The sequence below is a fragment of the Lithobates pipiens genome, unplaced genomic scaffold, assembly GCF_037356315.1.
Source record: "Lithobates pipiens isolate NorthernLeopardFrog02 unplaced genomic scaffold, aLitPip1_a1.2 Scaffold_23, whole genome shotgun sequence".
In the NCBI taxonomy this organism is placed as follows: domain Eukaryota; kingdom Metazoa; phylum Chordata; class Amphibia; order Anura; family Ranidae; genus Lithobates; species Lithobates pipiens.
Window position 1 is genome coordinate 280,998,892 of NW_027507785.1, and position 24,699 is coordinate 281,023,590.

General features: G+C 43.4%; 1 protein-coding gene across 7 annotated transcripts in view; it reads right to left on the reverse strand.

Moving 5' to 3' along the window:
- Window positions 1-200: 200 nt before the first annotated feature.
- The window catches only part of OSBPL9 (oxysterol binding protein like 9), a 220,780-nt gene continuing 196,281 nt past the window's right edge, over window positions 201-24,699 (reverse strand). For all 7 annotated transcript variants that reach the window (XM_077450243.1, XM_077450242.1, XM_077450244.1 and 4 more), the window contains 10 exons: window positions 22,914-22,999; window positions 22,660-22,825; window positions 21,283-21,367; window positions 16,768-16,878; window positions 10,823-10,886; window positions 8,846-8,986; window positions 8,655-8,733; window positions 4,486-4,577; window positions 3,024-3,159; window positions 201-1,348 (listed from right to left, as the gene is read on the reverse strand). In XM_077450243.1, the coding sequence (XP_077306369.1) occupies window positions 1,277-1,348; window positions 3,024-3,159; window positions 4,486-4,577; window positions 8,655-8,733; window positions 8,846-8,986; window positions 10,823-10,886; window positions 16,768-16,878; window positions 21,283-21,367; window positions 22,660-22,825; window positions 22,914-22,999 (1,032 nt within the window). In that variant the 3' untranslated portion in view covers window positions 201-1,276. The remainder of the gene's footprint in view (window positions 1,349-3,023; window positions 3,160-4,485; window positions 4,578-8,654; window positions 8,734-8,845; window positions 8,987-10,822; window positions 10,887-16,767; window positions 16,879-21,282; window positions 21,368-22,659; window positions 22,826-22,913; window positions 23,000-24,699) is intronic.

A 24,699-nucleotide genomic window follows, 5' to 3' on the forward strand; every position in this document is an offset into this window, starting at 1 on the left:
CAGTAGGCAGGCATAGTAGGAATATAAGGCAGAACAGATCTCTAGCTGTGTAGTTGGTAACAGAATGGAAGATTTGTGGGATCCCAAGCAACTGTTCGGTGCATTTATTTTCTTTACTCTAGTTTAAAGACGACACAGTTATTTTTTTTTTCTGAAGATTAGATTTTTAATTGCAAATCATAAATGCAGATCTAATAAAATAATTTGCTCTAACGATTTTATTAGGAAATAAATAAATACAAAGGCAAGACCAGTTTCTTGGGGGGAGGGGGAAGAGAGAGGAGATAGAGAGGGGAAAAAAAACTATATATATATATGAAGATAGAGGGCAGTTTACACATTGAGAATTTCAGGTAGGTATGGATAGTGCCAAAAAGTAAAGTCTAATTTTCAGAAGTGTTCTGGTGGGTATTAAATTCCCAGATTTGTACTGTATATACACAAGAGGAACTGAAAAGACATTTTGATGTGGAATAACAATCACGTCCTGCGATCATCAGAGGAAGAAGAATGTGGCACTGGGTAATAAGGCCTGATATGCAATTTTTGTTTTTGGATGTTCCCAGGCTAATTCTTTGACTTAAAAGTACAGCTCCAACCATTATTGATATTGCTGGTTCTGTTGGACTGGGACTGTGATGTTCAGGCCTTTTAGGCAGGGAGAGATTCTCCTTCCCCAGCATGGCTGTGCCACTAAAAAAGCAAAAACAAAATTCCCCTAAATAGTTAAGCATCCACCACAGGGCAAGTGGTGCATTGCTGGGTCCACTGCCATCTAGTGGTCTCCCCCCCAGGAATGCAGAGGAATTCCAGTTGAATGTTTCCTGTTAAAGCCACACTGGGGCCTCAGGCAGCAGTAAACATCCAGCCTCATTCCAGGAGACAGCAGTGTTGGGTAGAGTTGCCCTCTAAATGTAGCTGGTACCTGTAAAGAAATCTTTTTTTTTTGGGCCTGACTTAACCAATTAGTCCATTAGAGAATAATTTGCCAGGTGAAACCAACAGGCTAACAGACAAAACGGCTCCTGTGGAGAGTACCAGCTACTAGGTGTATGGGAAAGTACAGGACCTTTTAAAGCGTTAATTGTGAAACACAGACACATTGTCCTGTTTGAATTGTCATATCATAGAAGTCCAGTATCCCTGAGTAAGGAACCGCTGCAGTGTAAGGGCACTCTCAGCACCAAAGAGAGAGTTGGATCATCCGGAAATGTCACAATAACTTCTTCTTTTTCTGGGCTTCGCATGGTTCTGCCACGATTGTTCTGTGGGCCACTCAGTGCTTGACGGGCAGCCGTTTAAGTAGTGGTTCATCATACACCCAGCACTCCCCATCCTCATGGAATAGCTAAGAGAATGCAGAGACAGGTAAATACAGAAAGAACTTGCTTTATCAAATAAACCACAGGTGTAAGATTTCCCTATATTCGTGTAAGGCATCACATATATCACTGACAGCAAAAACAACCTGACTGAGAAGCTACTGTTCCATTGTATTAAAAAAAAGTTTATTGTCATCAGTATGTGGCAAGTCTGATCAGATGCTCCAATCAAGTAGATGGAAAGGTTGGGTAACTACATCTAATTGGCAATAAAGGTCTGCACAACACTACGAAACTACACCATTCAAACACCAACATATTTAGGGTGCTTAAAGTTAGTAAACCCCGGATCGGGGGAGGCCCACTTTTACACTGAGGCACTTTACTGGTGTTTTAGCGCTAAGAATAGCGCTTGTAAAGCACCTCTCCAGCATGAAAGCCTGAGTGCTTTCACACTGGAGTGGTGGCGCTTGCAGGACGTTGGAAATCATCCTGCAAGCAGCATCTTTGGGGCAGTTTAGGAGCAGTGTATATACCGCTCCTAAAAACACCCTGCCCATGGAAATGAATGGGCAGTGCTGCCAAACATGTAACATGTTCCCAAAAATTAATAAATCCCAAAACCCACCCAACTGCAGCTGCCAACTTAGACAGGAGACACTTGAAACTATACAAGTCTATGAGGGTTCGCAGACATGGACAGTGGTGAAGACTAGGATACAAACACTGAAGCAAGCTGTTCCTGTTTTCACCAAGACTAGGTTCACATCTGAGCATGTGCGGAAAGGCGTGCACTCGCATGCCTTTCCACACAAAAAAAAAAAACACAACGTATTACTATGTACTGGAAACCGCAACACAATTTCCTGTACTGGAAACCGTACTGCACTATGCAGTTTCCCTGCAGCTTCATTTTTTTAAAGTGCCCTTTTCACAAAAAGCATAATCTGCAGCTTGTAACGCTGTCATAAAGGGGATCACAATTAGGACCAGGATTCTCTGTCCTTCACAGATTGTGTTGTAAACAGTGCAATCAACAAAATAATTTTCCCCAATGGAGGAAGAGGGGTCATGACCCTGTCTGACTATCTGTACTACTGTTCTGCATGAAGCCATTGCAGTGTGAGTTCAGAGATAAAAGAGGATAGGGTATCTCTGCAGTGAGGATTCTCCAAGATGCAAATGCTTGCACAATTTTGGCCGAAGGGTTAAAAAATAAAAAATCACTACAGCTTTTAAAGGATAAGTTTACCTTTTGGAACATGTTCCAGTAGCTGCAGACTACACAATACTATGCCGTTACACGATATGAGCGGACATTGCTAGTCCGCCCGATACTAGCAAACATGGCTGCCTCCAGGTTGGAGACAACTTTTTCCTCCTTAGCTGCTGTTCTGTCAAAACAGCAAATTCTTTGTTTACTGGAGTGTACACATTTGCTGGTTATGTGCAAAACAGCAATTTGTCCAAATCTCCCATTACTGATGCTTTGCAGTAACCGGAAGTGATGTGATTGGAGATGGCAATTTAACAGAACATTGGTCATTGGGGTGTCTCCTTTTCAGAACAGCTCAGTGGAGGAGATCGCTGTCGGACTTCTGGGAATTATCCAGCCTCACTATTGCCTATTATAACAACTACAGGGATTGGTTGGAATCTGACTAGTTGCTGTGAGTGAAGACAACAAGAACTGGAACTCACCCTGGTTTCCCACTGTTCTTCCTTTTCTTTGCGTTCTCTCGCTTCTGCTCGTTGCCGCTCTTCCAGACGGTGCTTTGCCTCAGTGGCACAATCAATATCATGGATCTTCAAGTTGTATGTGACGTCTTTCCATAACCTTATAAAAGTGTAGGTGTGAGAATTACAAAGATAAACATAATTTCCATTCTATTTTAATCAGATTAAATAAAAGTAATTGTTCAGCACTGAATAGAAACTTTACAGCAAGTCACACACTGCAGTCAAATACTGTTGATGGGATATTAAACACGGAACTAAAAATGTGATGTATTGCAGCTTACTAAACATTAGATGTGGCGGCTGCATTCGTTTTCTTTTAACATTTTCATTTAATTTTTAGTGCTCTAGAATGCCTTGAATAAGCAGGTGACACAGTGGCAGTGGCTACTGATAGCAACCCCTAATCAGCAAGGTATATGCCTCAGCTATCTACACTCCACTGACTCTCCGATACTCAATTAAGAAAAAAAAAGGCAAAAGACTAGTCACCTGTTTTTGCCTGTGGTCCCCATGCATCTGATCTTTCCCCTTTACTGACTTATGAACTATTTTTTTACACTGTCTCTGCGTAGAGGAAACCATCTTGGTAGAGGCAGGGTTGTACATTCTCATGTCGGCAGCCCCAACAACGAGAACAGCACAGTAGTAGTTTCACCAATTAATATTTCATATCCCACGAGATTAGCAGTCAGAGGCAACAGTGCTATTAGCACAGGAGCACTGTTATTTTTCAGGATGAATCCCTGACAGTTAAGCTCAAGATAACCCCTTCCACTATCATTGCTAGTGTATAGAGAGGCTGAATGTCTTATTCTACAGCTCTGCTTTGTTGAAGTAGAATTCTGGGTGATACCTATGCAGACTAACCCTCTGTAAGAAAGATCTGTACACTCGCCTATTTTTAGGCTGCTTCAGTCCAGTCATGCGATTCAGCTCCCCTCATGTCAGCCAGTAGAAACTGCAGGGCAGAGGAAGGAGCGCTATAGTAAGGCTGGCTGACAGGTGAAATCAGGTGATCGGACCAGAGCAGCCTGAAAATAGGCAAGTACGTATACTGTAAAAGTGCAAACTGGCCCAAACAAACTATTTCCTTTACTATTATGTGCTGCTGCTGTCACACTGTATAAACTGGAGAAGTGCGGGGACTTCCAGTCTGCTGCTGGAACAAGATTGAGTTGGGTTGCACCCTCTTTCAGCCATTCACAGAAGCTGTGTACTTTAATCAATGAATATAAGGCTTCCTCTGATTGGCTGAGGTGCATATTGTGACATTATATGGCTTCTCTACCTCAGAGAAAAATGTAGCAAGCAAGATTTTTTTTTTTTTTTTTTTTTTAGCATAGTGCAGACAAATTGCTGGTAACAATCTCTAAAAATAGTGCCACCAAACACCCCAGTAGGAAATCGTGCAGCATTTAATCACCTCCTAGATTCATATTCTAATTGGTCTTCCAGCTTGCGGACCTTCTTCTTTACTATAGGCATATTCTTGGTATCTATAAAAACTACATTCTCCTGTGAAAGAAAGCAAAAGTCAGGATAAAAATAATTTAATAATGAAACACATGACTACTACAGTTAAGGGTCCGTGAGGGGCCTGGGTGATAGGAAACTGCTCAAATTTGTTTTGGAATAACTGCAGTTTGTGTTAATTTATAAACATTTGCTCATCGTTTTCTTTGACTGAAGAGAAGAAAATGTTAACAGGGACACAAACAGCAATAAAATGACTTTTAGGCTCGGTTCACACAGTAGGCGGCACGACTTGCAGCGCCGCGACCTCAGCGGTGACTTGCAAAACGACTTCTGTATAGAAGTCAATGCAAGTCGCCCGAAGTCGCCGCAAAAGTAGTACAGGAACCTTTTTCTAAGTCGGAGCGACTTGAGTCGCTCCTATTAGAACGGTTCCGTAGTACAGAACGGGGCGCGACTTGTCTGGCGGCGAAGTCGCCCCTGTGTGAACCGAGCCTTAGGGTTTTCTTTTTTTATTCTTGGTAAAGTTAAAACTTATGTTGAGTTCAGGAGCAGTGCAGCATCATTGTCAACCCCATCACAGGATGCTGCATTAGATGACTTCACTGGCATGCTCAAAAAATATTTTTTGGACTTTGCAGGGGACAAAGAGAAAACAAGATGCACACACAAAAGTGTTATCACTTTTTTTTTTTTAAAGAGGAGCCCATACTCTAAATAAACCCACTAAATGCCATGAGGTATGACAAGGACATCCTTGACAGTCAAAGGGTTAGACCCAATTCCAGCTAAAGGAAATGTGTGAACCTTTCAATGCCTTGCTGAAGTTGAACTATAAAAAGCTTTAGCTGCAATACTTGGCTTTCCTCCGCTCCTGTTCCCTACAGACTTCCAAGACCCAGCACTGGGTTCCCAACCCACATCCAGTGAGCTCAGAGTGTCGAGGACTCACCCTTTTGGGGTGCATCATAAAGCCATCTTGGGCACAAAGCAGAATATGCTGCAAGAACAGGCTCCGTATCTGTAGCATTCAGGGCCCTTGGTCCTAAATGACTGGATTGAAGACCCATGCTTGTAAAAAATAAACTGTATACCCCTCCTTCCTCCTTCATAGCATTTTTTTAAATATAATCTTTATTTTACATTTTCAGTATAACATACATTGAGAGAAACAAAGGGGAGACAGTAAGTGAAAGAGGGGGCACACAAGAAATAGGGTGCAGTGGGCCACTAGTGTCAGGAGGTTCTTTGATACATACAGTTGCCAACATCATATGACTTCACCATTTTATACCCAGACAGTGGGAGGTGTGTTTTCACACCAGTGTTCCAAACCAGGATTGCATATTCACGCATCATAAACAGCACTGTGAATACTGCGCCCATTCTGATCCAGAATAAGAAGGGAAGGAGGGGTAAAGTATGTGGGGGAGGGAACAAACGAAAATAATAATCACAACAATCAGCACCATATCTGCAGTTAAAAACTGGTATTGTCATGAAGAGTCTAGGTGTCTATAGCACGTAGGTCTCGTGCCCATAGGCATTATGTTAACCTATAAATCTGGGGGCAGCAAATTATGGTGCCTGTACCGTATTAGAGGCACACATACTATAGAACTTGTCATATCTGTCCTTGCCACCCACTCCTCCGCCACCATAATAGTATTGGCCAGACGTACCCAATCAGATCATCCAGGAACATGAGTCGACTTCCAATCTATGGGAATCAGGCACCAGTTAGCGTTTAAAAGGTGTGGCAGAACAGATTTATGGTAGGTGCAAAAAGGAGTGGATTGCAAGTGAAGTAGAAACTCCAATGGGGAGTCATGCATATCCATATCTAAGATACATTTTATCTGGGTCCTGACATGTTGCCAGAAGGGCCTAAGCCTCGGGCAACCCCACCATATATGTAGGTACCTTGAAGCTCACAGCCCCTCCAACAGACATCAGAAGCGGTCGGATACATTTTAGCCAGGACAGCCGGGAACTCTGTACCAGCGGGTCAACAGCTTAAAGCTATTTTCTTGCATCTATGTGTCCACAGAACTATTGTGGGTAAAGATAATAAATGAGTCTCTGTAAATGTATGCTGCAGGTCTCTCTCCCATTCTCGCACATATACTGGCTTACTCCAGGATTCCGCAAAAGGCAACAACTCAGAACACAGAAATAGAATGGGGAACAGGGTCTGCAGACATGCACAGCTTTTCGAACAGGGTCAGGGAGATAGAGGGCCGAATGGTATGAGGAAAACTTTGGACAAAGTGATGCAATTGTCTGTAGTGCCACTCGTCAATCGGGAAGCTGCCGAATTGAGAACAGTGCCAGTCTAAGGAGACTAGGCCTTGCTCATGTATAAACCTTCCACACCGTGTCTTTCCATCCCTTGCCCACATGCGGAAGGAGGAGAGGTGTTCCCCCTGGCTGAACCCGGGGACCCCCACCCCAGGGATGCAAGTGGGGACACAGGCGGTGACAGCAGTCCTTGTGCATTTAATGTCTCCCACAACCTCAACAGAGACAGGGGACACAAAGGCTGAAAGGCCTTGGCAATCCCGGGGAAGCCATGGGGCATGGGACAAGTTGTGGCCAGCTAAAAATTTCTCAAGGGGAAAGCAGGATTTAGTGGTAGTGTGATGCTGCTAGTCTAGTACCCTTTGCAGAGCAAAAGCCTCATAGTACCTCCGTATGAAGGAAGCCATAGGGGGTGCAATCTCAATTCCGCCATGATATTGGGAAGGGAAATCAATTGGTTTGTAACATAAAATAGTACGTCGTGGGCGTATACCGATAACTTGTGTTCCGTCGTCCCTACCTTAAACCCTGTAATGTTTGGATTTGATCGTGTTGAGCAGCGGTTCTAGGGTAAGGGCAAATATATCAGTAGGGACAGGGGGCACCCCTGTCTTGTCCCGTATAGGGAAGGTGTTAGAGAGAGTTCCCTTAACCTTAACCTGGGCCTCTAGGGAACTGTACAAGGAGCTTATCCACCGAAGCATGTTTTGGCCAAGGCCCAGTCTAGATAGTACTGCCTGAAGATACGTCCAGTCCACCAGGTCAAAAGCCTTCTCGGCATCAGTAGATGGTAGAAGACAGGGTGAATTGGATATACTATATACCAGTATGTATGTGTAACTCTCTAGCTATGACTAAGCACCTTTTAGTGTGAAACGCATCAACTATACGTGTTGGTAAATGTGTACGTGGATGTTTTGGACCTTTGTCTTTTTTATGAAATAAAAGGTGAATTTTTTGGAGTGCGGCTGTCCAGCATACTTTTTGTCTTCAGGGTGAACTGAGTTGCTGTAAGTTTGCCCAGTGAATTGGCTCGGTTGGAGTTGTCCCTAGCCTCCCTCCCTCCCTGCTATGAAGCCTGTTTGGTTTGAGTGAATCACCGTTGGTAGAATGGGTTTTAACCGATTTGCCAAGATCTTCGCCAGGATCTTAAAGGCAGTGTTCAGTAACTAGATCGGTCTACAGCTGCTTGGGGTAGGGAGGTCTTACCCTTCCTTTGGGAGGACCATAATATGGGCTAACAGTGCTTCTTTTGGGGAGGAAGTTTCCTGATGCAAGGGCATTAAAATATGCGCACATATGATTAGAGAGAATTTACGATAATATGCATTGGTGAACCCATCAGGTCTAGGACTCTTGCCCTGTGTCCTTCCCATATGATGCCAGCCCCATCTCCCCTGTCATTCTCCCTAAAATATCTTTACGGCATTTAACCCCTTCACGCTGGAGCCCCCTGACACCTTAAAGGGTTTCAGATGCTGGAAGGTAGGGTTTCTGATCATGTTGGTTGATTAGCTATCGCAGCAGTTACATGCTCAGAAAGCTCCCGATTACAAGTAGAGATTGTGAGCTTTTTATTAACAGCTGGTAACTGTGCAGGGTGTGCGCTCTCGTTACAATTTGGTTTATCTTTAGGTGTGCATATATGGGGCCTCTCGGCATTAAGGCCCACCGATCGGGAGGGGCTGGAAATATGCGTACGGCCGCCGGGAAGGAGGTGTCTCTTTAGAAAACATATGAATTGGGGACAATCTCTATAAGTTACTCAAGAAACCAAAATAACTAAATATAATAACGCCATTATGAAGAACATCTTACCCCATTGGCGTTTTTTGTATACATAACACCATTCCACTCTCCTTCCACTGAACATATAGATTTCTTGTCATTAGGAGGACTAGGGGGAAAACAAAAAGGAGTCACTGAGAACAGTAAAAAAACAAAAAAATATTTGCTTTATAACCTATAAAACAGATGGCATTTGTCCAAAGAAGTCTTTAAAAACTCACTAGATTTCCGCTGTGACTCTGTGCTTCTTCCCACCATAGAAAGGTTTGGTGTGGAAGGTGATAATGGCGCTGTAGCCAGTTTTGGAACAGTTGATGTTGCACTCTCCACCGAGCTCCACCCAAGGCACAGTCAGGATGGACCTGAGGACACAGACATAGATTTATTCAAGCAGTTCAAAAAAAATACACAATATATTTGACCAATATAAGCAAAGTTATTTATTTATAGGTGATACATTTGTTGCAAGATGTAACTACAGCCATAGCAGGTGCCAGACCAAGAATCACAGAGTCCGTGCCATCAGAAACAATCTTTCAATCACAATGTTTTGTCATAAATAAAAAAAAATGGACTTAAAGGCACCAATTATAGAAAAAATAAGGTAAATTTTATTACATATATATTACATAAAACATGTTAAAAAATACTGCCCAATGCCTGGGCTGATAATCAATCAGCGCAGACCCCCCCCCCTTTCAGGAGAGCCGCCGATCGGCTCTCCTCTACTTAGGTCTGTCAGACATGAGTGAGGAAAAGCTGATATGTGGCTTTTACTGTTTACCCATGTGATCAGCCGTGATTGGACAGCTGATCATGTGATAAAGAGCCTCCGTCAGAGGCTCTTTACTGAGATCGGTGTTGTGGTGTGTCAGACTGACACTCTGTACCACCGATCGTCATGCTGCACTCCCCCACAGACACACGCCGGGTGTTATCCTGAAAGATGTCATATGACGTCCAGTCAGGATAATTGTACCACCACCCGGCCGTCATTCTGCTATAGGCCGGGCAGGAAGTGGTTAAAGTTTAGTAGTAGGTATTAAAAATGTACTCTATGAGGAAAGATTGTAGAAAGTAAGAAGCGTTAGGTGTAATTTACACTTTTACTCCATATAACGCTCCTGCTGCTCAACACACTGCCCTACAGCATGCTTGGAAGTCAGGAAATCCCCATACACTTATATGGAGCCAAAAAAACTGATATATTATTTTGATCTGATTATACAACGACTTTCAAATAAAACCAACAACTACGTGGAGTAAAGGACACGACAAGTAGAGGCGCAAAAGATCAGAAAATAATATACTCCAGAGGGTTGTCTGTATAAAGTTATATTGGACGATAATATGAATGAGAACTTTCAGTTCTCAAGTCCCGTGAAAGTGTCTTTCGTTCTTTGAGTGGGATTTTGGAATGCAGGGCTGCCACCACAGGGAGCTGAAACCAGGCTCCTAGACTGTTGCAGGAAAAGAGAAGACATGGAGTAAAGGCCTTTTGGCTAGATATAGAATTGGAACTGAACTCCAGGTAGATACCAATAGGTGTGTATATATATATATATATATATATATATATATATATATATATATATATATATATATATATATATATATATATAGTATAAAAAATATATATATATATAAAAAAAAAAAAAAAAAACGCATTTAATTAGAGTCAGTATTAGAAACCAATCATTCACACTAAATTTACAATAGTAGTTTATCGTCTTTAAATGTAGTGGTCCAGAAAAACAAAAAGAATCACAAGTTACGAATACTTTAATTTCTCTGTTACTCTTATTCCCTTAGCTAATGAAAGAAGGCTGATGTCCTAATAACTGAAGGGCATACATTGTCAGTATACAGTACATGAATGGCCTTGTTAGTGTGCAGTGGATACTGGGATGTATACTCTGGGGGCAGCTAAAGATAGAAGGGGCAAGGTCTACTGGGGAAGCTTATTGAAAGCCAAAGTATTTTCTAGTTTCGACAGCCAGCAATTAGATATATGTAGAATGGCCATACAGACCTGAACACATTAACATAAACTTGGCTTTAAAGCATACTTCGTAAATAATGACAAAGTGGTCAGCGGATGACCTATTTAAATATTAATTAACAATTGTAGGAAAAAAATTGAATTCCCCAAAGCAAAGCCATTTGCAGACGTGGTATTCCAATTTTGTTTTGCTCACCTCCCATATCCATTGGGGAAGGTTATAATGTAGTGTTCATCATAGTCTAAGCAGGACACACAACCTGTAATGACAAACAGAAAGAAATGTCTTATGACTGGCTCTCTGAATTGAGGACAAATAAAAGAAAAAAAAAAATGATATACTAGAAGTATATACAATATTATGTATGATTCAGATTCTTAGAGAATTAGTTCGGCCAGGTTAGAGGATAGACTAGGCTGCTTTGCTTAACTAAAAAAAAAGAAAAAAAAAAAGAATGCTTGTACTGACACTTGATAACAGCACCATAATTGTTCCATAATATTGAAAAAAAAAAAAAAAAAAAAAACAACAACGAGACTAAAAGTTCAAAGTTCAGAACAAAACAAATAATTAAATGTGACTGCCCATTTAGAAAAAGACATCTGACATTAAGTCCCTTAGCAATTGTATGTAGTATAGGCATAGTCTTGTGCCATCAAAAAGTACAGATTAATAATAATTCTAGCAAAAAAAAAAAAAAAACACTACCATCCTATTGCCATAAACCAACTTTTATGATAGACTGGTGTGTCTGCTAAGGAATTCAGGGTTGGGAGCTTGCTGGGACCATTTACTGAAGTCTTCTACACAGGAGTGGCACTAAGCTCCTAAATCCAGATTTTGCTATTTTGGCTGCAAACACACCAGCTTCTCTGACGGTCCTTGTATTGTAAGCGCACAATTGTTGGTTTTAGTTTAAAAAAATAATCAATTGGTTTACAACACTAAGGCAGCGTTCAGCCAGCGGGTTGAATGAAAAATAAACAGATCTGATTCCCCCATCCACACACTCCGTGTGGACGGGGGAATAACTCCCATTGTGTTATTGTGCTCTGAAGGCAGGGAGACTTTCCTGCCGTTAGAATAAAATTATCAATGCTATTGGCTAAAGCCGGTGTTCTATTTGATTTATGCCCTCCGTCGAAAAGTGTCTGCATATGCGCAGAACGGAAGGGCACATCAGCTGATTTGCCGATCAGCTGGAGTGACGCAACCATAGCTCATGCGCACATCGTAGGAGGGTTTTTTTTTCAACGGGAGATACCATTTCACAGGCACAATTGAAAGCTATGCAGAGAGTGGAGGGACACCGTAGATGTCAGATTGTGCCTGAATGATTGAGAATGACACAATTATTAACTTTCACGAAGTCTGCTGCCTCTGTTTGTACGATTGCAATTTGCATATACTCCAGAACGTTATAAAGAGTGATAAGATGAATTGCACTTAATTGCAAAGTCCCTCTTTGCCATGAACATGAACTTAATCCCATTAAAAAAAAAAAACACATTTCCACTGCATTTGTGAAGAAGGCTTCAGGGCACCCAAGAAAGTCCAACAAGCGCCAGGACCGTCTCCTACAGTTGATTCAATGGCAGGATCGGGGAACCACCAGTGCAGCAGGTAGGTGTAAGGCATCTGCATGCACAATGAGGAGAAGACTTTTGGAGGATGGTGTCAAAAGAGCAACTTCTACCAATCATCCAAGAACAGTTTGGTGAGAAAAAAATTCCTTTTCCAGCATGATAGAGCACCTTGCCATAAAGCAAAAGTGATAACCAAGTGGCCTGGGGAACAAAACATGGACATTTTGGGTCCATGGCCAGGAAACTCCCCAGACCTTAACCACTTTCAGACCGGACCAATTTGCTGGTCAAAGACCAGACCACTTTTTGCGATTCGGCACTGCGTCGCTTTAACTGACAATTGCGCGGTCGTGCGACGTGGCTCCCAAACAAAATTGACGTCCTTTTTTTCCCCACAAATAGAGCTTTCTTTTGGTGGTATTTGATCACCCCTGCGGTTTTAATTTTTTGCGCTATAAACAAAAATAGAGCGACAATTTTGAAAAAAACGCATTATTTTTTACTTTTTGTTATAATAAATATCCCCCAAAAATATATAAAAAAACATTTTTTTCCCTCAATTTAGGCCGATACGTATTCTTCTACATATTTTTGGTAAAAAAAATCGCAGTAAGCGATTATTGATTGGTTTGCGCAAAAGTTATAGCGTTTACAAAATAGGGATAGTTTTATAGCATTTTTATTAATAATTTTTTTTTTTTTTTTTACTAGTAATGGCGGCGATCTGCGATTTTTATTGTGACTGCGACATTGTCGGGGACCCATCGGACATTTTTGACACATTTTTGGGACCATTGTCATTTATACAGTAATCACTGCTATATAAATGCAGTGATTCCTGTGTAAATGAAACTGGCAGTGAAAGGGTTAACCTGTGGGTGGCAGTGTAGGGGTTAAGTGTTCCTAGGGGTGTGTTACTAACTGTGGGGGGGTTGGGCTTTCATTTAGTGTACACTGATCTCTGCTCCAATCACATGGAGCAGAGATCAGCGTCACTAGTTGCTAGGCAGAATGGGAAAATGTTGTTTATACAGCATTTCCTCCATTCGGCCGCTCCGTGAGACGATCGCGGGGATGCCCGCGGCGATCGAGTCCGCAGGTCCCGCGACCGGACTCACGGGGGTCCCGACCAGCGCGGGAGCGCGCCGCCGGCGGCGCGCTCCCGATGGCACGGCGGCAACGAATATTGGACGTACATGTACGCCAATATGCCTGCCCGTGCCATTCTGTCGACGTACATCGTCGTGCGCTGGTCTGGAAGTGGTTAATCCCATTGAGAACTTTTAGTCAATCCTCAAGGCAGGTGAATAAAAAACAAAACAAAAGAAAAACACAAATTCGGACAAACTCCAAGCGTTGATTATGCAAGAATGAGCTGCCATTAGTCAGGATATGGCCCAGAAGTTGACTGACAGCATGGCAGGGTAAATTGCAGACGTCTTGAAAAAGAAGGGTCAACACTGCAAATATTGACTCTTTGCATAAACTTAATGTAATTGTCAATACAAGCCTTTGACACTTATCACACAGTAAAGCCTGACAAAAAGATCTAAAAACACTGAAGCAGCAGACATTGTGAAAATCAATATTTGTGTCATTCTTAAGCCTCATGCACACGAGACGCAGTTAAACGCGCGTTCAGATGCAGTTGGACAGTTTTTTCAACTGCACCTGAACTCATTCAATGTTATCCTATGTGTCCATGCACACAGTCTCGTTTTTTTCCGTTTATATGCAGTTGCGTTTAATCTCGTTTTTCCAGAAGCAAAAAAATGCGTTCAGAAACAAAAATTTCTGCGTTTCAGACGCAAAACGCGGCAAAACGCGGTAAAACGCGGCAAAACGCCGCTATCGCGTTTAGCCGCGTTTGCGTTTATATGCGTTTTTAAAGGTGACCTTTTTTTTTACATTAAAAATCTCAAAAATGATTGCAAATGATGAAAAACCATTAGAAAAATATTTTAAACAATTGCAATTGCAAGTGGACAATCCACAACTTGTGGCAAGTGACGTGGCAAGTGGACAATCCACAACTTGTGGCAAGTGACATGGCAGGTGGCAAGTGATGTGGCAAGTGGACAATCCACAACTTGTGGCAAGTGACGTGGCAGGTGAAGTGGCAAGTGACGTGGAAAGTGGACAATAGACAACTTGTGGCAGGTGACGTGGCAAGTGACCTGGCAGGTGACGCGGCAAGTGACTTGGCAGGTGACGTGGCAAGTGGAAAATCAACAACATGTGGCAGGTGACTGGCATGTGACGTGGCAAGTGGACAATAGACAACTTGTGGCAGGTGACGTGGCAAGTGACCTGGCAGGTGACGCGGCAAGTGACTTGGCAGGTGACGTGGCAAGTGGAAAATCAACAACTTGTGGCAGGTGACTGGCATGTGACGTGGCAAGTGGACAATCCATAACTTGTGGCAGGTGACGTGGCAAGTGACGTGGCAAGTGGACAATCCACTTGTGGCAGGTGATGTGGCAAGTGATGTGGCAAGTGGACAATCCACTTGTGGCAGGTGACGTGGCAGGGGACGTGGCAAGGGACGTGGCAAGTGGACAATCCACAACTTGTGGCAGGTGATGTGGCTGGTGACGTGGCAAGTGGACAATCCACATCTTGTGGCAGGTGACGTGGCAGGTGACGTGGAAAGTGGTGTGGCAAGTGGACAATCCACAACTTGTGGCAGGTGATGTGGCTGGTGACGTGGTAAGTGGACAATCCACAACTTGTGGCAGATGGCATGGCAGGTGACGTGGAAAGTGGACAATCCACATCTTGTGGCAAGTGACGTGGCAGGTGATGTGGCAAGTGACGTGGCAAGTGGACAATCCACAACTTGTGGCAGGTGATGTGGCAAGTGATGTGGCAGGTGATGTGACAAGTGGACAATCCACATCTTGTGGCAAGTGACGTGGCAGCTGACGTGGCAAGTGACGTGGCAGGTGACGTGGCAAGTGACATGGCAAGTGTACAATCCACATCTCGTGGCAAGTGACGTGGCAAGTGGACAATCCACAACTTGTGGCAGGTGACGTGGCAGGTGATGTGGCAAGTGGACAATCCAAAACTTGTGGCAGGTGACGTGGCAAGTGACGTGGCAGGTGACGTGGCAAGTGATGTGGCAAGTGGACAATCCACAGCTTGTGGCAAGTGACGTGGCAAGTGGACAATCCACAACTTGTGGCAGGTGACGTGGCAGGTGACGTGGCAAGTGAACAATCCACAGCTTGTGGCAGGTGACGTGGCAAGTGACGTGGCAGGTGAAGTGGCAAGTGACGCGGCAAGTAGACAATCCACAACTTGTGGCAAGTGACGTGGCAGGTGATGTGGCAAGTCACGTGGCAAGTGGACAATCCACAACTTGTGGCAGGTGATGTGGCTGGTGACGTGTCAAGTGGACAATCCACAGCTTGTGGCAGGTGGCATGGCAGATGACGTGGAAAGTGGACAATCCACATCTCGTGGCAAGTGACGTGGCAGCTGACGTGGCAAGTGACGTGGCAAGTGGACAATCCAAAACTTGTGGCAGGTGACGTGGCAAGTGATGTGGCAGGTGACGTGGCAAGTGGACAATCCACAGCTTGTGGCAAGTGACGTGGCAAGTGGACAATCCACAACTTGTGGCAGGTGACGTGGCAGGTGACGTGGCAAGTGAACAATCCACAACTTGTGGCAGGTGACGTGGCAAGTGACGTGGCAGGTGATGTGGCAAGTGACGCGGCAAGTAGACAATCCACAACTTGTGGCAGGTGATGTGGCTGGTGACATGGCAAGTGGACAATCCACAGCTTGTGGCAGGTGGCATGGCAGATGACGTGGAAAGTGGACAATCCACATCTCGTGGCAAGTGACGTGGCAGGTGATGTGGCAAGTGACGTGGCAAGTGGACAATCCACAATTTGTGGCAGGTGACGTGGCAGGTGATGTGGCAAGTGGACAATCCCCAACTTGTGGCAAGTGACGTGGCAAGTGGACAATCCACAACTTGTGGCAGGTGCCGTGGCAAGTGACACGGCAAATGCAAGTGTACAACTGCTCTCTATGCTGCTGCTGCTCACTCTGATCAAAATAGCAGAAATAGTTAAAAAAAATGCTTTGAGAGCTTGGGGAGGGTCTACATGATGTTATCTTTATAAACGCGTCTAAACGCAAACGCGTCTAAACGCGACATGCAAACGCGGCAAAACGCGCGTTTCTAAACGCGCGTTTCAGCTTTTTTTTAACAGAGGTTTCATCTGCGTCTCGTGTGCATGAGGCCTTAAAACCTTTGGCCATGGCTATAGTTGTGTGTTTGCCCAGCTTTGGTATCCATCACCCATATAAGACACTACTAAACTAAAGAGAAAAAAAAAATCCTTTAAAGCTGTCCATTTACTATTTTACATAAAATAAGCCTCAATCACAAGTATTTTTTTTGCTGGCAACTCGCGGATTAATACTGCTGGGTCTTTCCACTAAAGTACCTTTTTTTTGGTACACAGAATTCTGATATTAGTCTGACAGTTACAGCTGAGAAATTATCGGCTTCTGTAGGGTATGGTATGACCTTACCTTGCCCAATATTGTGGACCCCTATAGACATCCCCAAGAACTTGGACTTTGTCCAGATGTGAGCATTGAACTGTATCCTCTTATTGTAACATTCGGCATAGAAGGCTGAAACTATAAAAAGAAAAAGATTTATACAGCAGAGCTTACATTTATCTTATAATACCCAAAATCCAAAGTACTGTACAAAAACTGCTATAAATCGTTCACACTGGAAACATATTACCATTACCTTACTACCATGTCACAATAGACCTCTATTGAAGAGTTGTCACTGTTATTGGCTGTCTCGGGACAGCTGGAGTTCTCTAAGCATGCGCTACTTTCCACAAGAAAGTTATAAAGTTTACAGGTTACTGGACAGAAAACTAAAAGGCTATACAGTAAAGGGATTCATTTGAAAACTGTTACAGATCAATTTGCTTCCCCCCCCTCCACTACAATCCGTGGAGCTCATACATGTCCTGCTGTCCATGAGTCTCAGAAGTAAAAGATGTGAAGTGTAGGCGCTAAACGTATATTGCTGTGATATTCGAAGGTGTTTAACCCAAAAGACACAAAGAAAAAACGTATAAAAAAAAGTGAACTATATACGTGCAAAAAACAAAAATATATGTAAGGATCATAGAATGTGTCAATGTAAATATATCTTACTTGAAAAACATGACCCCAAATCTGGGGATAACATCTTACAAAGAACAAAAAAAAAACGTCATTACACTATTTTGGCTTTATCCTTCCATCCCCTATGTCCGAGCTGATGCCGGAGTTGTCTCTCTAAAAAACGGTGACCATATACAGTCCATTATACCGTAAAGATTACCCATCCTGCGATCCACGGAAATATGGAATGCTGAACCCAATGTCTCAGTAGTTGGAATTACAAGCCATTTTTGACCCCTTAGACCAGGCATGTCCAAAGTCCGGCCCGCGGGCCAATCGCGGCCCGCAGTCCGGTTTTGAACGGCCCGCCTGGTGTGCTGCGGGATCAGGGCTGTCAAATGAGCCGATCCCCGGCACTGTGTGAAGCTCCGTCGGCTTCAAATGTGAAAGTAAAGTGCAGAGGAGTGTGCTGTGCTCTCTGCTTCCCCCTACAGTGCAGTACCCGGCTGAATGAGGAAATGGAATGGAAAGGTACTGTACTACAAGCTAGATTCGTTTTAAAAAGGCTTTATTTATGTGTATGTGTGTGTGTGTGCATGTGTGTCTGTATGTATGTATGTGTGTACATGTGTGTCTGTATGTGTGCATGTGTGTCTGTATGTATATGTGTGCATGTGTGTCTGTATGTATGTATGTGTGTACATGTGTGTCTGTATGTGTGCATGTGTGTCTGTATGTGTATGTGTGCATGTCTGTCTGTATGTGTGTGTGTGTGCATGTCTGTCTGTATGTGTGTGTGTGCATGTCTGTATGTATGTATGTGTGTGCATGTCTGTCTGTATGCATGTGTGTGCATGTGTGTCTGTATGTATGTATGTATGTATGTATGTATGTATGTATGTGTGCATGTGTGTATGTGTGTGTGTGCATGTGTGTGTGTGCATGTGTGTGTGTGCATGTGTGTGTGTGCATGTGTGTGTGTGCATGTGTGTCTGTATGTATGTGTGTCTGTATGTATGTGTGTCTGTATGTATGTGTGTCTGTATGTATGTGTGTCTGTATGTATGTGTGTCTGTATGTATGTGTGTCTGTATGTATGTGTGTGCATGTCTGTATGTATGTGTGTGCATGTGTGTCTATGTGTGTGTGTGTGTGCATGTCTGTCTGTATGTATGTATGTATGTGTGTGTGTGTGTATGTGTGTCTGTATGTGCATGTGTGTGTGTGTCTGTGCATGTATGATTGCATGTGTGTGTGTGTCCATGTATGTCTGTATGTATGCGTATGTGCATGTGTGTCTGTATGTATGCGTATGTGCATGTGTGTCTGTATGTATGCGTATGTGCATGTGTGTCTGTATGTATGTGCGTGTGTTTGTATGTGCGTGCAGCATGTGTGTCTGTATGTATCTGTGTGCATGTATGTGTGTGTGTGTGTGTGTGTGTATGTATGTCTGTATGTGCGTGTATGTATGTGCGTGTATGTCTGTATGTATGTATGTGTGTGCATGTGTCTGTATGTGTGTGTGTGCATGTGTCTGTATGTATGTAAGTATATGCATGTGTCTGTATGTGTGTATGTCTGTGTGTATGTGTATGCATGTGTGTTACTTTTAATCCAGACCCCCCCCCCCCCATTCTTGTACCATCAGAACTGCTTTTGTGGTGCTTGTGTGTGTGATAGCAGCCAGGATTGCTGCTCCTCTGAAAAGCAATCCATATACAGATTGCTTTTCAGAGGCATTTGAAAGGTGGTAAAGAGGCATTATGTTGCCTCCTCACCACCTGTTTTAAGCCCGTAAATGTAGCATCACTATACCGCAACTGTGCAGTCTACACAGTTGCGGGGTAGTTGCAGTGCAGGCCCATTCACCCTGAGCATACCTCCAGCTGCAGCCACAGCATGTGTACACCCCCAGCTGCTCCCTCTGCAGCTAAAGGGGGAGAAGTTGGGGGTGGTAAAAACAGCTTAACCATGTAGTTTTACTGCCCCTCCAATAAGCCCTTGGTTCACATCTGCATGGCTGCATGCTGTGTGTAGGGCAGCCCATGCATTTCAATGGGCTTCCATACCCACAAAAATGCAGGGAAAGAAGTCCCAGAGCTTTTTTTTTTTTTTTTATTGCGCTGCACCAAAAGCACCCCATGTTTCCAATGTGTGGGGTACCATTAAGACTTAACGGTACCCCCAAAGAACAGAGCATTCGTCTGTGTGTCAGGCAAACGAGCGCGACAAAGGCACGAGAATTCTTGTTGGGCAGTGTATGAGTGCTCGAATGACCGAATTTTAATGGTTCAAAGAATGTCAGGCAAAATGGTCGGCCCTCACACATGTTCACTTCATCGAATCTGGCCCTCTTTGAAAAAAGTTTGGACACCCCTGCCTTAGACATAAGTCTATTCGGGTCATCTTTTTCCGGTAAGCCTTTGCTTCATAAGGTGGTGGGAATTGCACGACGGTGAAACTGCCTATGGTTATCAGAATTTGTTATCAGAATTTGTTGCCTTCACTACAACTAGTTGGGATTCAAATTTGCACATCCATGTTCACTACTATATGGACTTGATCATTTGTATATTTCCTTTTTTTTTTTTTTGTACATCCACGTTCACCAACCCATGGACTTGATTGTTTGTACATTCTTTTGTTCTTTGTAAGATGTTATCCCCAGATTTGGGGTCATGTTTTTCAAGTAAGATATATTTACATTGACACATTCTATGATCCTTACATATATTTTTGTTTTTTACACGTATATAGTTCACTTTTTTATACGTTTTTTCCTTGTGTCTTTTGGGTTAAACCCCTTCGAATATCACAGCAATATACGTTTAGCGCCTACACTTCACATATTTTACGTCTTTACAGCTAAAAAATCCTAGTTTTAGCGTGTCGGCAGCTTCCTCTTTTATATCTTTTGCGCAGTGTTTTTTGTTTACATATAGCTCATGAGTCTCAGAAGGACACTAGTAGGACCTGGCCAAGCCACAATGGATATGTTAGGGAGGTTTAGGGGGTGTGGTGTAAATTTAAATTATGAAGATGTATGCCCTAAATAAATTCCTGCGCTTCTTACATTGTACATTATTAGATGATGCAAGTCAGACGGAACCCCCCTTCTTTCTTGGCTGGAGGATGTCCAGCATAATCAAGCTCTTTCCCCCCCAAGCATTACTGTCCCTGGCCCATGTCTTTTATTAAATTAATTTCAGTTTTTGCAATAATGGAGGCTCAGCAACACATGCAGGCATTATCTATGGTGGTCTGCATACAAAACGCAGTTTGCCTAAGAACTCCCACTTCTCCAGACTGACATGTAACATTAAGGTATTTTGATATTTGTGCAACTCCTCATGAGAACCAACCCACTGCTTGCATCAGGACTGAGCACTCTTCATAGGTGTACTAAGGCAGTGAGGTTTGAGGAAACTATGTACAATACCCTGCTGGTCCCTTCCATGAGTCACGATCTGTCTGCATTGCACGGAGATTACATCACTGGGTCTAAAATAAGGTATATCATGAAAATGGAATTGTTAACTTCGTTAAGAGGGAGGAACCAGTAAAGGCAAAGAGGATTACACTTCACCTTTGTTCAATTCCCCTTCATCTGTAGAAGCTTCAACACCATGTTTATGGAACAGCCCAGAATAAAATGGTAGTCATATTTTGTTTAAAACATTTTTTTTTTTTTAATTGATCACCCCATTTCCCTTATATAGAACTAGTGACCACATTGACAGAAGACTATTAACACAGGTAGGTCTATGATCTATAACTAGACCTCCAACTGTGCTCTGGTCCTAAAGAAAGCAGCAGTGGCAGAAAAAAGCAAGTAATCTCTGGACATGCAAATATAAATGAATAATTTCTTCCAGATAACCTAAATGTAAGGAAGAAGAAAAAGCAACCTACTTGGCGGATGGTGCGAGACCTGCTCGGACACAAATGTGACGTTGTTTTTGGAAGCCCATGGAACTGGCCCTTCAGAAACTGGCTCCTACAAGATAAAACAATTCAATGACCAGGAAAACTACAACACTAACACAAATCTCCCCAGCTCCAGCTAAATAAACTTTTCCAATGTTATGAATAGGGTTTACTGGGAATATTTACCCTGAGCTCTTGTTCTAAAAACAATGCAACACTGGGGAAAAGATTGAATGAAATTCTCCCAACGGGGCATACCAGGCCGTAAAGACTTTTTTATTTTTCTTGGATAGTGGAAAACAATGAGAACCTCTGTCGCCCTCTCACCCTGACACTCATCCTTCCAATACACTGAAAATAAACAGTGGAGGCTGAGCTATGAGTGAACCCACTGACATAAGTGACAAGGAATGAAGGTTACAAAATATGTCCTATACTTACAGTAAAACTGGAAAGGTAGGAGAGAAAAGGACAGTGAAGGGCACTGAAGGGTGTAGAGATGAGGGAAAGGAGAAGGAAGGATTGGTAAAGCTTTAGAGATGAAGGACCAGAGAGAAAAGTGGTGTGCAGGAATCAGAGACATAGGATGGAGAGATGAGAGAATGAAGAGCCAAAGGGTCTTAAGAATGGAGAGGTGAGGGAAAGTAAGGGAAGGGGTGTACAGAAAGGACAGACAAGGAAAAGGAAGTGGTGTGAAGGATGGAGAGATGAGGAAAAAGGAGAGAGAAGGGGTGTGAAGGATGGAGAAAAGAGGGAAAGGAAAGGGGTGTGCAGGAAGCAGAGACAAGTGAAAGGAGAGGGAAAGGGTGTGAAGGATGTAGAGATAAGGGACAAGGGAAGGGTGTCATGGATGGAGAGAGTAGGGAAATTAGAGGGAGAAGGGGTGCGCAGGAAACAGACACAAAAGAGAAGGGTGGGGTATTCAGAAAGCAGAAACATGAAAAAGGAGAAGGAAGGGGTGTGTAGGATGGGGAGATGAGGGAATGGAGAGAGAAGGGGGGTAGGAAGGAAGGATAAATGAGGGAAAGGAGAGGGAAGAGGTGTGCAGGAAGGAGAGACCAGGAAAGGGATAGGAAAGAAGTGGGCAGAAAGGAAAAGAGAAACGATGTCTGGATGTAAGTGGGATGGAAAAAAAACAGTCAGAAAGCACAAATTGTAGATGGGCTTGATCTTTATTTAAAAAAAAAATAATGATAACCACTTAGCATCGTGCTTAGAAATATTTGGAAAAATATACAGTCCCATTAAAAAAAATAATCCTATTAAATTAGAAAGGAACACATCTCCATATATTTACAGCAGCGCTCCCTCACAAACTTTAAACCTACAAATCACTATAGTACAAGTGCTTCTGGAACTCACAGAGTCATCATTTTCTGGCGCAGCCCAATGACACTGGAACACTTCTCCCAGAATGGGGTTATAAGGCTTCTTAGCTACAGACCCTTTGCGGCCTGCGTGAAATGCAGACAGGTACCACCGGACCACCTGGATCATCCTGTCTTTGGGGTCTTTGTGGTCACCAATGCTGAAAGGACAGACAGATCATGTTACACTGAATGAAAAATCAATGTCCTAGTATTAGAAGGAAAACAGCAGAAAATTCAAAAGTGTACCTTACAAACAGTTCCGGGTGTGCAAAAAAATCAGCATACATCTCTAGCAGAGATCGTCTTTCAAGAATAAACGTGGGAAGGACAACCTGCAGAAATGGACATATATAATATGACATTTAAAACTGTATCATTGAGACATAAGCTACAAATGATAAAATTAAAGTATCTCACAAAAGTGAGTACACCCTGCACATTTCTGTAAATATTTTATTATATTTTTTCATGTGAAGAAATTACACTTTGCTACAATGTAAAGTAGTGAGTATACAGCTTGTATAACAGTGTAAATGGTCTGTCCCCTCAAAATAACTCAACACACAGCCATTAATGTCTAAACCACTTGCAACAAAAGGGAGTACACCCCTAAGTGAAAATGTCCAAATTGGGCCCAAAGTGTCAATATTTTGTGTGGTCACCGTTGTTTTCCAGCACTGCCTTAACCCTTTGGACATGGAGTTCACCAGAGCTTCACAGGTTGCCACTGGAGTCCTCTTCCATGTTAGAGACCTTGCGTGCCTCCACCTTCCATTTGAGGATGCCCCACAGGTGCTCAATAGGGTTTAGGCCTGGAGACATGCTTGGCCAGTCTGTCACCTTTACCCTCAGCTTCTTTAGCAAGGCAGTGGTCGTCAGAGGTGTGTTTGGGGTCGTTATGTTGGAATATTGCCCTGCGGCCCAGTCTTCGAAGGGAGGGGATCGTGCTCTGCTTCAGTATATCACAGTACGTTGGCATTCATGGTTCCCGCAACGAACTGTAGCCCCCCTGTGTCAGCAGCACTGATGCAGCCCCAGACCATGACCCACCACCATGATTGACTGTAGGCAAGACACACTTGTCTTTGTACTCCTCACCTGGTTGCCATCACACACGCTTGACACCATCTGAACCAAATACGTTTATCTTGGTCTCATCAGACCACAGGACATGAGTCCAGTAATCTATGTCCTTAGTCTGCTTGTCTTCAGTAAACCGTTTCCGAGCTTTCTTGTGCATCATCTTTATAAGAGGCTTCCTTCTAGAACGACAGCTATGCAGACCAATTTGATACAGTATGCAGTGTATTGGTCTGAGCACTAACAGACTGACCCCCCCACCCCTTCAACCTCTGCAGCAATGCTGGCAGCACTCATACGTCTATTTCCCAAAGACAATCACTAGATATGACGATGCACTCAACTTCTTTGGTCGACCATGGCGAGGCCTGTTCTGAGTGGAACCTGTCCTATTAAACCGCTGTATGGTCTTGGCCACGGTACTGCAGCTCAGTTTCAGGGTCTTGGCAATCTACTTATAGCACAAGAGCCCTTTCACACTGTGCCGCCTAGGGCATCAGCGGCGCTATTTTTAGCGCCTCTCTACTGTCGTTTTAGCAGTGCTATTCTGCCGATAGCAGCCGAAAAGGGGTTAAATTCGCCTGCAAAACGCTGCCGCAGCAGCCCCACTGATTTCAATGGCGAGTTCACCGCTCCAAAGAAGCTGCTGGCAGGACTTTTTCTGACGTTCTGCCATTGCACCGCTCCAGTGTGAAAGCCCTGGGGCTTTCACACTGGAGTACATGGAGGAGCTGTTTTAGGGCGGTTTGTAGGCGCTATTTTTAACGCTATAGCACCTGCAAAACGCCCCCAGTGTGAAAGGGTCTTAGCCATCTTTATGTAGAGCAACAATTCTTTTCACACACTTATTGGTGTACTCACTTTTGTTGACAGCAGTTTAGACAATGGCCGTTTGTTAAATGATTTTGAGGGGGCAGCAAATTTACACGGTTATACAAGCTGTACACTCACT